This window comes from Anarrhichthys ocellatus, unplaced genomic scaffold (assembly GCF_004355925.1).
Source record: "Anarrhichthys ocellatus isolate YVR2014 unplaced genomic scaffold, GSC_Weel_1.0 scaffold57, whole genome shotgun sequence".
Lineage (NCBI taxonomy): Eukaryota > Metazoa > Chordata > Actinopteri > Perciformes > Anarhichadidae > Anarrhichthys > Anarrhichthys ocellatus.
This window is the reverse complement of record NW_022280087.1, coordinates 2249738-2263148: the sequence shown is the minus strand read 5'-3', so window position 1 is coordinate 2263148 and position 13411 is coordinate 2249738. Positions and strand designations below refer to the sequence as shown.

Here is a 13411-nt window from a genome sequence, read left to right as displayed (position 1 = left end):
GGCTGAACAATGTTCCACGTCCTCCCTGGTTGGAACTTTCAGGCCCGTCTCACCTCTGACCACAGCCAGCATCAGACATATTTGGACTAAACTTTTATTTTTTACTTGTGATCCAAACTCCCTGTAAATTGCAAGTTATTATTAATATTATTGTTCACAATGGCAGGAGCCTCGGTTCAGGACTGAGGATCACACAGCTGAATGAGCGCTGTCAATCAAAGAGTAACTGCTTCAGCATGTGGGCAAATATTAAAATAGTTGATTTTATTTATATAGTAGTAAAGTTATAAACACATCAGGCAGTGGTTTTACACATCACCATACAGACATGAGAATCATTCGACCCTGTGGATAATCTCCCAAAGCTAATTACAGTACAGTGATAATCACTCTCCAGCCACTGCACAGCCTTCTTGTTGCAGCAACCAGACGTGTCGAACAATCAGTGGTTCTTTAACAAACCTAAGACGACCAAACATGGTTTGCATGTCACGTAATTACAACTCGCCCTGTATCAGGGCTTCAGGGGATCACCAGTAAAATCTCACAATCAGTCATCACTTTAGACCTCATTTGCAGCTTGGCAAACCTGTTAGAACTTCATGTTCAAGACAATGAAATCATTTCAAAATAGCTTAAACATTAAAGGTCCATCCTTCATATTTACTATGTCCTTCTACAAACCCTCTGAAAGTAGAAGGGAATTCTCTTCAACCATCACACTGATGGCGTTTAAGCTCAGAAACATTAAATACATTACCAAAAAAGAATAACAGGCCTTCTAAGACGAGCTTGAGCAGGACCATAAAGACCTCAGCATGCTTCTAACAAAGCAGTCTGACTGTGTGTTTCAATGAAGTCCCACCATCTGAGTCGGAGGCATGTGGAGGCCATCTCTCTGCTTTGACTTAGTGTTGTGCTCCGTCACCCATGAACTGATCTAAGAACATCAGCATCTAGAATTTAAGAAAGACTCCACCGTTGATCCTGCCATGCTCCTATACATCTGCTACGTACTGAAAACATTCTCAGGTTTTTGGTCTTCTTACTTTCTGGCAACTACAACTTCCTCTCATTATGTCCTAAGCTTCCGAAAACCCCTCGTCCTCAATGGTAAAACAGCAGTTGTGGTCGAGTGCAAGCGATGCCGCTTCCTGTAAATTGAGAGCAAACTAAAACCTTGTATGTGTACACATACTTGGTCAACAAGGCTGATTCTGATGAGCAGCTCATGAAATGTATCAAACAAAGAATGTTAAAAATACTAAGTCAGCTGATGAGTGTTCTGAAAGCGAGTGAAATAACAACAGATTTACTTTGACCAACAACGCTCTCTTCCTGTACAGGCAACACAGACCATGTAAAGCGTGTGCACTGGTAGGACCGCTATAATGTCTCCTGTCTACCTTTGTCCCTCCAGAGAGTGAGAAACAAATCCTACATGGTTTGTACCAATTCAACAGATGACACCATTCCTGGTCTGCCGGTCGGTCTGAGGAGTGTGTTGGTCCTGGATCAGGGCTACTGTAATCTGGGAGGATGATGGCTCTGCTTCTTCTGCACTTCCTTCTCTCTGATGTTTGTCTAAACTCTGCTGTTTTCCTTTCAGTCTGTTGTTTGCTGCCATCTTAAAAAAGAGATTTAAATCTCATTGGTTAAAATCCTGGTGAAATAATGTCGTTAATCTTTAATGTTTACCACCAGGCTGACTTCAGCCTTAGTTTGCTCTCAAACATTGGAGAAGCTTCTCATTTTGCCTCCGATTAGTTTATAGGCTTGAACAGTAACATCATCTGAAGAGTTGGATCAATTTTATCAGCTTTCATCAACTTTGCTGAAAGTAAAAAGATGAACCGGTTCTAGAGATGACCCCTCAGCTTGGTGTATTATTTTATCATGGACACTGAAACAGATTAAATGTTTCCTGCTACCCAACTCCATTAGAGCTGCTGCAGACATCTGAATGTGATGTTCCGTCTGCATTTGGCCAGTTATTCACAGGGATAAAACACACCAAACTAAATGGGCCCAGAGAGCAAGGCACGTTGCCAAGAGCTTTTTTGAAGCAGTGTTTAAGGTGGAATCTTCTTGCCCTGAAACTTTGAACTCTTTGTGAAGTATGTGTGGCCGTTGAACCGGCTGATCCTGTATCAGCATTACGTAACAAACAGGCCCGGGTCAACTCTTGACCTCCCCGCCCATCGGTGCTGCTTTAGTTCCTTCATGAACCACTGTGTCTGCTGATATTCTTTGGTCTGAGAGGGTGTTCCTCTGAGTAAGGCTCTCTCCCCTCTTCAACACCATTCACATTGTAGTCTGTTCCTTCTCTCAGCTCCAGCTGACGTCATACTGCGTCCAGCCCTCTGGTGGAGCCAAGAACACCCTTCGACCCCGGTACAGGAAGTTCACTATGCCCCTGTAACCTGTACGAGGAATTCCAGACTTCAAGTCGTCCATCACCCCCAGATTTCGAGCAAAGACTTTAAAACTGTCCCGGCTTGAGTACTGCACCCTGTACGGTCCAGGGCCTCTTAGGCTGCCCCCTTGTTGCAGGTCCTCAATCTTCACCAGAGGGGTGCTGTAAATCTCTTTTATAAACTTTTCATCATACTTCTCTTTTAGCAAATAAGACAAATCCTGTTTGGTAAAAGGCACAAATTCAGTGTTGAGCTTAATATAGCGAAGGTACTGGTCAAAGAATTGACCTAAACTGACGCCTTTCCGGCCAAAGGTGATAGTTCGAGAGATTTCGGGTCGGATGCAGGAGCGGTCTTTGCGTTGCTCCGGATGGCGCATCCAGTCATCCCAGAAGGCCGAGGGCCATTTGGGTTCCAGTTCATCCCACATCTCCTTCAGCAGCATCCAGCCCAGACCGGGGAAGAAGTCTGTTCTGTAGAGGAGCCCGGCTTTGGATGGATCCACCAAGGCGTCTCTGCCGTTATCGTTCCACGCAGAAGCACACCACAGGGTGGGGTCATCGCGCAAGATCGGGTACAGGGCTCGGAAATACTCAAAGAAGTCCGGGGACACCTTAAATGAGGGGACACAGAAGCACAGTGGTGAGCTTCTGCTTCAGAGAACAAGTCCAACAGATCAGAGGTCAGTTCAACAGCAAAAACAATCTTCTAACTTTGGGCGGTTTGCTATCATTTAAAACATTTAATTACCGCAGAACAGCCTTGAAAGAATCACTGGGTCTGATTTTCAAAGCTTTTGCCCTCTTTTCTTTTAGGATTCACCATATTGTAATGAAATCTAGGAACACAGCAACATGCACAAATACAGCAAGCACAGTAGGTCAAAGTTGAAGAAGGAAGGTGAGGTGAAAGAGGGAGCTGTTTCCCCTACTTCCTTTTAGGGACGTCAGCAAGTTCCCAGCTGTCAACTTGCTGAGTACAATGTTTTTATAACTGATAGAAATGAGGAACAAAACTTCAAAAACTAACCCAACATGACATTAACTGGAGTTCTTTTAAACTGATGGATTTGTTGAAATGACTTTTGGAGAAGTAAACGGCAGCACAGTATTTATCAGGACGGAGCACATATTGCGTTCCAAAGGGAACACTATTGTACTGTTAACACTGATGCATCAATGTGCATTTGTGTAAGTAGCACGTTACTGTTGGAGCCACTTTAGTTTATTTTCCTGTGGTTCCTAACCTTAAGGTCACGGAATGAACCCGAGGAGAGTTTGTTTGTTTGGCTACATTCTACTCATCCTTTAGATCATTCTACTCTCTGGGCTTCCAACAGTTATTCAAATGAAACCATGTGAGAAGTTAGTGGACCTGCTAACAATCCATAGACATCTGGAAACTAAGACCCAAACTAGACCCTGCTCTTGATCAGGAGTCCCACTGCTTTACATCTGCATTGTTTTTAGATGCCGCGTATCTTTTTAATGTAAAATCTTAATCTGAAAAGTCATTGGTGACTACAGCTGTCAAATAAGTAAAGTGAGAGGAGGAATAAAAAGTGAAATATTTCCCTCTGAATTGTTGTGGGATGGATTTACATAGTAGGTTCAAATGGGAATAATTAAGTGAAGTAGGCTACAAGTAGCTCAACATTGTTGTACTTGATTTTAAATGAAACGCTAAACTCAGAGGAGGAAACACTTGTTAAAAGAGATTAGTGCTTTTAGTCATGGACCCTGTCACTGCAACATTCATCCTCATCTCTCCAAGTATCGCTCACTGTTTCTGCTGTGATCCAGAATACACACAGCCTCCATACTTCTATATGCGTGGAGGATGTGACTGGAATCCTGTCTGGGCTTTGTGACACACTAAAATGGGTACTGGTGAGAATGCAGAGTGATCACAAAGTCAAGCTGCTGTGGCCCATATTGAGCAGACCGTCCTCAGTGAATACTTGAGACCATCGTGGAACCAGCGGGACCAGCGTCATCATTAACCCACATTTGAATGAAAGCCATGTAATTACACTTTCACCATGGCCATCTAAGCTCTTCAAACCTGCCAAGAGCAGAATTACAAACTCATGGTGTGTCTACAGCACTGTGTAACCCTCAGACTCCTACTTCACCATTTCTCCTGCAGAGCCCAGCGTCACCAGACAGGCCGGGACTCTCTGCACGTTAGGAGCACAGTGAAAGCATGTGAAAGTAGCGATACTTCCATTTGATGGAATGGTGCAGTCATAAGCATGGGGTCTATTACTAATTGTAAACATCATACAGCTGCAGTGATATTATCACATATTATATTGTGTGTGTATGGATACAAATGTTTTTACCAACTTTAAACTGGTTTCATAGAGGTCCGGTAAACTGGTCTGAGGTGTCTAAGTGAGTCGGACTAAAATAAAGAAATAGTTCAACTTCTTGGGAAATACTCGTATGTGCTTTCTTTCTGATAGTTGGGTGAGAAAATGAAGCTGATGTGTGTTATGTAGAGAGCTGGATATGGTTAGTCTAGCTCAGCATAAAGACTGTAAGCAGGGGACACAACTAGCCTGGCTTTGTCCAAAGTAGAGCTGAACCTCAATATCCGTTTGCTGGGTTTCTGTCCATCCTGATAGAGGATCCTCCTCTGGTGCTCTCTCTGAGGTGTATTTCTTTTTTTCTCTCTGTTAAAGGGTTTTTGGAGAGTGTTTCCTGTTCCAATGTGAGGGTCCCGGGACAGAGGATGTCGTATGTGTACAGATTGTAAAGACATGTTCATCAGGAAGCTTAAGAGGTGTTGGTGGGTTCATTATTTTACTTTGCACAGAGCCAACCTAGCTGTTAACCCCTGCTCGCAGTCTTTATGCTAAGCTAGGCTTACCATGTCCTGACTCTAGCTCAGCACTGAACACACAGACATGAGACTCACTGAAATAAAAGTGAAGAACTAGAACAATTCTGATTTCCTCTACAGTTAGCCACAGTACAGCCAGGCATTCCATTGTTCAGAAGACACAATAGTTTCATGAATCAAAGAGCCTTGGATACACAACACACTGATGAGCGATCTGTTGTGGGCCGTTAAATCAGGGTTGTCATGCTTTAATTGGCTCATCTACACGGAGCCGATGTCCATGCATCAATATCACCACCAGGGAGACACACTCCATCTATTTCAGCTAACATGAATGGGAGGAGTGGAATGGGGGTCAGTTTGCAACACCACCTCCAACATCGTCAGCAGCTCTCTCTGCCCAAGACTCGGACATAAAATGCCTAATATCCAGGATGTGATAAGGTCAGTGATACTCTCCTGCAGCCATGCCCCATCTACTTCTGAACCCATGAGCCCCCATCTACACCCTCTGTAGGTACAACTGCAGCTTTAGCATCTACAGCCAATTTATATTGTGGAACCTTAAGACAAGATAAAGATGTTCCATAGCTGTCTAATCACTCTCAGTAATTTGGATTATTTCCTTCTAGCTACGAGCAGCTTCTCCGTTTTTCTTGCCGCATTGCATTGTGGGACAGTTGTGTCCGTCAACACTACATTCGTAAATCAATGTAGTATTAATACAGACATTTCTGATTACATTCAGTACTGTAACTAAAGCAGGATGAAAATGATCCCGATGGCAACACAGAGTTGCAGCTCTGTGGCGGCTGCAAACTAGCCAAACCATCAACCAAGCATAGGGAAGGTTCTGTTTCACTATTCTTTAAATGATGCTGCAAGACATAAAGACACTTGTTTTGGGTGACTTTATATTTTGAGATTGAGTGCACGCCATCAAGTAATATTAAGGTACGGTTGATAAAAGTGTTAACTTTCCTGTCAGTGTTTTGCAGCCGACCATCCTTCTGGCAGAAGACCGAGCAGCTGCATCACGCCTCCCTAAAGAGATTAGCCTGGGCAATTGGACTGTGCCATTCTACAACAGCATGAGGGGTGTTGCCAGGAGCCTTTACATATGCACCACAGCGGAGGAATGTCTTCACACCCCTGCAATTAACTATGGACTGGCCAGCATAGGATATATCATGCAGTTAGGAGATGGAGAATTTAGTGTCCCTTGTTCAGAAGAGCACTCACTATGTTGTTTAAACTAAGTTCTTAGATTTAGTGCAATTATGTTAAGGTTATACAGTTATTCTGATTTGTCACTTTTGCTTGATTTTGTTACCCATCCTAATTATGTACATACTTTGGGTGAATAAAATCCACATTCTTTCCACTTTACCTGCTCTCCCAGCTTTATGCGTACCCTGGTCCCTCACAAGCCCAAACCTTTTTTGTCTGTCTTTTGATGTGCACCAATACTTCTAAGTGCTTGTTGTTGCTTCTTAGCATCTGCCTCTTTCTTTAAACTTTCTCTTCCTTCCTTTGTTGTGCTACACTTAAGGATGGTTGGCAATGAAACTCCACTGTCAACATGTCGCAGCATGGCATGGTTTACCGATGCCTACATCACCCACTGGACACGCTCTACGGACCTCTCCTGTGAGTCTTTACCGTCAAACTATCCAATAAAAGCAAAATTATTATAATATTTTTTTTAAATCGAGCTATCAAGAATGACATTGCCGATTGTAATGTGTGGTAAGGTCTGAGAGCACTCACCTCCAGGTCATCCTCCACTATGATCACAGTAGACTGGGAGAACGTGTTGAACACCTGGTTGAGTGCCCAGTGGTAATGTCGGGCAATTTTGTAGTAGCCCTGGAACTTCCTGTGCTCTGGTCGAACTCTGATGTCCGACAGCTCCGGTTGGCTAATGTGAGTCACTTGATCTCCATATGAGCCAATCACTCGAGCTGTCTCGGCATGGCCGCAGTCCTGGCTGACAATGATTGGATATAGTGCTGGAGAAGGGCGGTACTGTATCAGTCTGTCGAGGCTCCGTTTTACCGTCACTCTGTCACAAGCAATGACTAGAACGGGAATGACCACTTCTGGGCTGGCAACGGAAGTCGCCAATTTATTGCTCTCAGCAATGTCTTCTTTTATGTCAATGGCCTGATGCTGGTCTAACTTAGAGTCTGAAGCTACTGTATGAACAGGCTTCTGTGTATTTTTTTCTTGAGTTTGGTCCCTATCATCCACACTATCTTTTGGAGGGAGTGGAAGCTTTAGTGGCTGGTGGACAACCTCTTGTTTGACTTCTTTTGCATCCTCAGTTTCTCTTTTCCCAACGTCTTTCTGCCGAGCCCACACAGCCCGGTGACTTTCAATCTGCTTCAGTAGCTCTTTCTGGGTCTCTAGCTGAATTTCGACCTCCTCTGCCAGCCGGATCACCTCCGCGGCCAGGTTGACCCGGCCTCCTTTCCCTCTTCCCACGGCCCACTCTTCCTTTCCTCCTGGTTCGGCTCCAACACCTTCTCCGAGGCGGCCAATGGGAGGACGACCCCAAAGATAAAGTAGAAGCAAAGCATTCCAGGCAACAAACAGGAAAGCACTGCATAGGATAAGAGAACCTTTCTTGCGAACCATGGCCCAATGACACAAAAAAAGGGATGGGGATGTGGAAAAGGCTGCAGGTAGGGAACAAGTGATGGAACCAGAGTCGACTCCTACGGACTGAGGTGGCGATCTCAGATGGGCCAGAAGTTGATATACGATCACATTGTAATTTTTTCAAATTTGAGCGTTTGATTTGTTTTTTGGTCGGAAGGCTGCCAGGAGGAGAATTGTCCAATTTATTAGAAATTCACATGATCCTACTGTGGAATGCATGCATCCCATTAAAACCCCTTTTGGAAAAGGGAAATGGGCTGAGATAGGACACGCAGAGTCAGGCAAGGGGAGGTTGCAGAAGTGCAGATGAAAGTAAAAAAGGGGGAAGTGGGGTCACTTTGGGTTGAGGGAATGTGACTTCTTGGATATTACCCTTCAGCCATCATCCTGAAAACAGAACAGCAGAACAGATGATCAGCAGAATGAATGCAGCCCATTTGATTATTAAGCAAAAAGAAAAGCACTTTTCAGACATGCACTGTACAATTGTGTAAAATTCTGTGCACGTGAATGAAATCAGTCACACTGTCAGCAAAGGCGCCCACAGTATCACTACGTTCTTATGTATTGTGTAGGATGTGCAGACCAATCAAAAGAGACCAGAAAGTAGAGCGATATTGTTCCTAGCCCCCAGAGGCTAAATAGATCGGTTCAGAGATACCACAATACAAACCTAAACGTGTTCAGCTGTCCATAGCACCAATTATCAAAACAGTCCTGTATCAAAAGTTGGCATTGCATGTGTTGTCAGTTTACTTTTCTTTTTGATCAGATAGTGTTAGATCAAAAGTTTGACAATCTTTGACTATTTGTTATTCACAGGCATCATATCTGAACTAGTGCCAGTACATTTCAACCAATACTCTCACATATGACAGTGTAATAGCATGTTGCAATAATGTCATACATTATACAAAAAACCCTTCAATGTGTGGATGTTTAAGATCAAATGGGCATTGCAGCTCTTCCTGTTTATGGTGCTGTCAGGTTTGAACAGAATCAAGTTAGAATGTTTCTATTGCTGAGAGCACATCTACTTTATCAGATGGACAGACCCAGCAGTATTCCATTCCTCTTCAGAAGGGATACGCGTGGTATTTTTGGAAGCTCAGTATGCTGACTAGGCACTTTATCTGACATGCTCAGTAGGGCAAACAGGATGTCCTGCTCATCTCATATGATGCTCAGTCTTTCACTAAACAATGTGTGAACAAAGACATCCAACGTCCCAGAGAGCTTGGTGCTGATCATGAGGATTCTTGTAAAAAGGGAATACCATTTGCATTTTTTCCCCTTAGAAAATGACAAGAGTTCAGATTGTGTTAGTGATCATGATGATTCACTGTTCTCCACTGAAGGCAAGCATGGGAGCTTACTGCGATTCTTTCCTGCCTACCAAGGACAAGGATGAAAATGTTGACTCAAGCCATGAGCGTAGTTCAAGTCACAAAGAAATGCTTTTAAATGCTGTTAACAAACATCTAAAAACAATAATTAAGCAGTACGCAGAATCCAGATGACCAAATAGGGTATTTACAGACATGGTTGTAAAAGACTTAGTAAACTATATTTCTGTACTGAAGCCTTGAAGAGCCCAGGTTTGTAGTTATACAGGTTAGTACCCAGCCTTCTTTTCGGGGTAGACTCAAACAGCATTTGGACCACTGGGGCACAAAAACTCTCAGATATCTAAATAAAATATAACCAGTAAACCAAAGGTCAAGTTAAATAAGTAAATCGAGTGCTGAAACAATTAGTACTTTTGGGTCATATGGGTGATTAATGACTACTGACTAATTTAGCTGTTCTGACCTTTAAATTAGCGCTCTATTTAGTGTCTGACTATACCTGAGGTTTTCAGTTCACAGTCCAACTTCCCATGAACAAACAGGCCGCAGTACAAACACAGAGCTCTCCAGTCCAACTACAACAAGAGTGTCAACAGTGTATGTGACAGTAAAGGGTTACTGTTTTGCTATACACGGAGTGAGTGAGGAGTGAGTGATGAAGAAGACTGACTGCTCCACAGGAGCTCCTCAGCATTAGAAAGCCTAAACCAATTAGTGCTGATAAATATAGGCGTGCAATAATCTTGTAAGCTGGATGTTTGACTACAAGGAACAAACACTTTGATCAGTAATGAATCTTTGGCTGTGCTTTAATGCTCTGCAAGCTATTAGCATACCAGACCAGTTTATCTCCAAATTACCATCACCTTGAGAAGAACTGAACGGTCATGAGACCCAGGTCTATTGCAATGCTTTTCTATTAGACAGCATTAGTCTTAGTTTGGTGTAACTATGAGTAGGGATGCACTGATCCCACTTTTTCAGTCCCGATACCCATACCTGGGCTTGTTTAATACCGACACCAGAGTTAAATTACTAAGCTGTATGCCTCAGTGTGATGACGTCACTGGGGTCATTCTTTTATGTGTAAGGCAACACCACGCTGGTATAAATAAATATGTAGAGAAACATTTATTGAGTTGTTATTTATAATTAAAATAATGCCTGCACACCAGCAACTTCATAATGTTTTTTTTAATTAACAGGAATTACAATTGAAGAGCAAACCTTTTTAGTGCAGCAACAAAGTGGTCTAATAAGTGGAATAATAAATAAACAGACTTGAACAAATAAATCAGCCTGTTTGTCACCGATCCAGCGGTTTGAGTCAGGATCGGCTAGATATCGCTTTCATGCATCCCTACTAATGACAGAATATTTCACTACTGTGTTATGAAATAGTTGATCGACTCAACAGACTAAAGGGATCATGTTGACAAAGAAAGTAGCAGCATGAACACTTTGAATCTGTTTTACCTTAAAACACACGGAAAACAAAGCTGTAAATCAGACAAAGTCAACACTGAGAAAAGTACTAATATGAGGGGAAGGAAAAGAGTCAGGGGAGAGAAGCAGCATAACAAGGTCAGATGTCTAAAGGGATTAGGAGCCAAACAAGAAGTGAAGTCCACACTAACCACTAGAAAGTGGAAAAGTAACCAGACGTTACCTGAACTCGGAGCAGCCTACAGATCTGTCATGCCTCCCTTTCTACTGCAGTAAGTACAGCTCTACAGACTGTCAACAGGGAGGGAACTGTTGCTCTTCTCACAAAGTGTACCAGCTGAAACTCTATTCTTCTTTAACCCCCTCCTCCTTCCGTCACACAACGTGGAACTGACTGGTAGGACCACACAGTGGAGCCTGCCGCAGACTGATGCTCCAGACAGTGTACCATCCGGCTAACTGTTCGCATAACTTCACTGTGGAAAGGCAATGAGCACCGGCAAGCGAGGCCTCTTAGATGGCTAACACTAAACAACTGGTGCAAGGGGTCCACATTGCAAAGAGCAGTCAGCAGCGGTGTATGTCGAGATGAAACCCAGCTGTTACGCTTCACGTTCTTATCTGAAGCCAATAAGCTAGCTGACACCAGACTCTAGTCAAACACAGAGCACAGGTTGTTAGTGCAGAAGGGGCTCAGCCGGTGTCTCGTCGTGTCGGCTGTAGTTTTTCAGCATCGGGGCACGAAGGGTGTCTTAAGTGCAAGCTAACCTGACATGCTGTTAGTTAGCTAGCTAGCTGGCTAACGCCGAGCAACAACAGTAAAGGTTGTTTTTTCATTCATGAGCCACTCTGACCGAAGCCGTTGAAACAAGTGTCACTCACCTCTGACATTCCGTTCTGAAAGAGTTGGTTCGACTTGCACCGTGTAAGGGAAACGGCTCATGTCAAGCTGCAGCGCTAACCGGCTAGCTGGCTAACACTTGGAGCCACCCTTGTATTTTCTTCGTTGTCACATTCACAGCACATCTTAGTTTTGCTACACAGCGGCTCCAGTGTTGCCTGCACCTCCACCTCTGGTTCCCATTATTCCCCGGCTCTGCTCTTTTAACCAACACTACCAATATGAGCTGCTAATGTTAGCAGGCTACAGCGTCTGCTCTGCACACACATTACACTGCCCCCGGCTCGTGTATCCACAGTGACATGTTGCAGCGAGATGTCATTTTCTCTGCCCTGGTTCAGCTTCTCATACTCCAGCTGGGTCTATCACAGGCGGCCTCTTCTCATGTATGATGACGGCATTTTTCATTTGACTACACTTCCGGATTATTGAATGTTTAGGATCGAGTTGACACAAGCCAGGTCCTAACCGAACAACTTAACTTTTCTACTTGTAAACCTGCTAACAAAAGTCTGCCAGAGAATACAAATAATAATACAATCATTTTTAATTTCTCTTATCTGCAATCTCTGTAACAAGAAGAAGAGTAGAGGTCGAGGTATCCTGACTTAATTCCCTAATATGGGTCAAGCTCTAAAAACACTGGATCCTACACTTAACATAAAGCAAGCTAAATAGCAATTTCATTTGTGAGTTAAGTCAATTTTATTCTAATAATAACTAGAAAAGTTCATTTCTGATTAAATTGATGTGTGAATGCTGTATGTTAAAAAGCTGACGCTGTATTTATTGTCTTTACAAGTTGATTTATATCAATAATGTATGAAAGATGTGAAATATTTCAAGGTTTGTTGAAAAGCTGATGATGAACTGTGTTGCTGGATTTAAAAGTTGTATAAAACACCTCATGTATGAAAGTACAATGAATCCGTAGATAAGAGCTGAAAATCCATGAAAAAGCAGCTGAAGCAGTATGAAGAGTTGAAAAAGTGGGAGAGGGATGAAGGATGTAAAATAATGGAAGAAAAGAGAGTTAGCAATGAAAGAAGTTCAATTGGGGTTTCAGAGCAATTTAACTTCTTTTAAAAAGGCAAATAACTGTTTTTGTTGGAATAAGGATAAAACATTAGCTGGGGTCCAAACCCTGACAAATTGAACTTTATGCACCTTTATTTTGAAAAACTAGATCCAATCTTAGTTTCCTATTAACATACAGTGAGAGTTTGGGTTTTTTTCTGTTGGGATACAGTCACTCTATTGGGCTTTTATTTTGAAGGATAGAAAAAAAGGCTCTTTCGCCTGCTGACTTCTTTTTAAACTCTGAGGACAGACAGGAGCCCTGTATACTATGGAAGCCCATTTCCGCCACTGTAATGAAAAATAAAGATCCTGTAAGTCATTATAATGAGATACAATCTCAACATTTCGACTTAGCATCTCATAATAATGAGATACTATCTCAAAATTTTGACTTACTTTTATGACTTAGCATCTCATAATATTGAGAAAAGTTTTATAGGCCTATGTGTTGTTTCCTCACATGCGCCAAAGCAACAGAAGCAAGTGGATGAGACAAAGCTTAGCAGATCAAAATGGATACCATAATTGAAGACTACTTGAGACGTGGATTCACAAATCGTGAAATTTCGTGAAAGTCGTTTTGGAGGAATCACATGATATCAAACTAAGCCTCCAGACGCTAGAGAGAAAGCTAAAATAAGACAGATGATGCTGAGGTAGCATCCTTCATTCACCAACAGCTACAAACGTCTGGCAAACAGCACGGC

At 42.8% G+C, this 13411-nt stretch overlaps 1 protein-coding gene across 2 annotated transcripts; it reads right to left on the bottom strand.

Moving 5' to 3' along the window:
* Positions 1-249: 249 nt before the first annotated feature.
* On the bottom strand, positions 250-12039 carry mgat1b (alpha-1,3-mannosyl-glycoprotein 2-beta-N-acetylglucosaminyltransferase b). Of its 2 annotated transcripts, none has more exons than XM_031871314.1 (3): positions 11606-12039; positions 7035-8315; positions 250-3030 (listed from the first exon to the last, which is right to left on the bottom strand). In XM_031871314.1, exons 2-3 carry the CDS (start codon positions 7902-7904, stop codon positions 2329-2331), a joined length of 1572 nt encoding a protein of 523 aa, XP_031727174.1. In that variant the 5' UTR covers positions 7905-8315; positions 11606-12039; the 3' UTR covers positions 250-2328. The 2 variants fall into 2 exon arrangements, with proteins under 2 accessions (XP_031727174.1, XP_031727175.1); XM_031871315.1 differs by lacking the exon at positions 11606-12039 and adding an exon at positions 10947-11594.
* Positions 12040-13411: the final 1372 nt, after the last annotated feature.

Excerpts from the sequence above, each read along its gene's own strand:
- mgat1b (XM_031871314.1), bottom strand. The coding sequence starts at position 7,904 with ATGGTTCGCAAGAAAGGTTCTCTTATCCTATGCAGTGCTTTCCTGTTT. Across the intron at positions 3,031-7,034 it reads TAGTGGAGGATGACCTGGAG|GTGTCCCCGGACTTCTTTGA; the intron begins GTGAGTGCTCTC and ends CCCTCATTTAAG.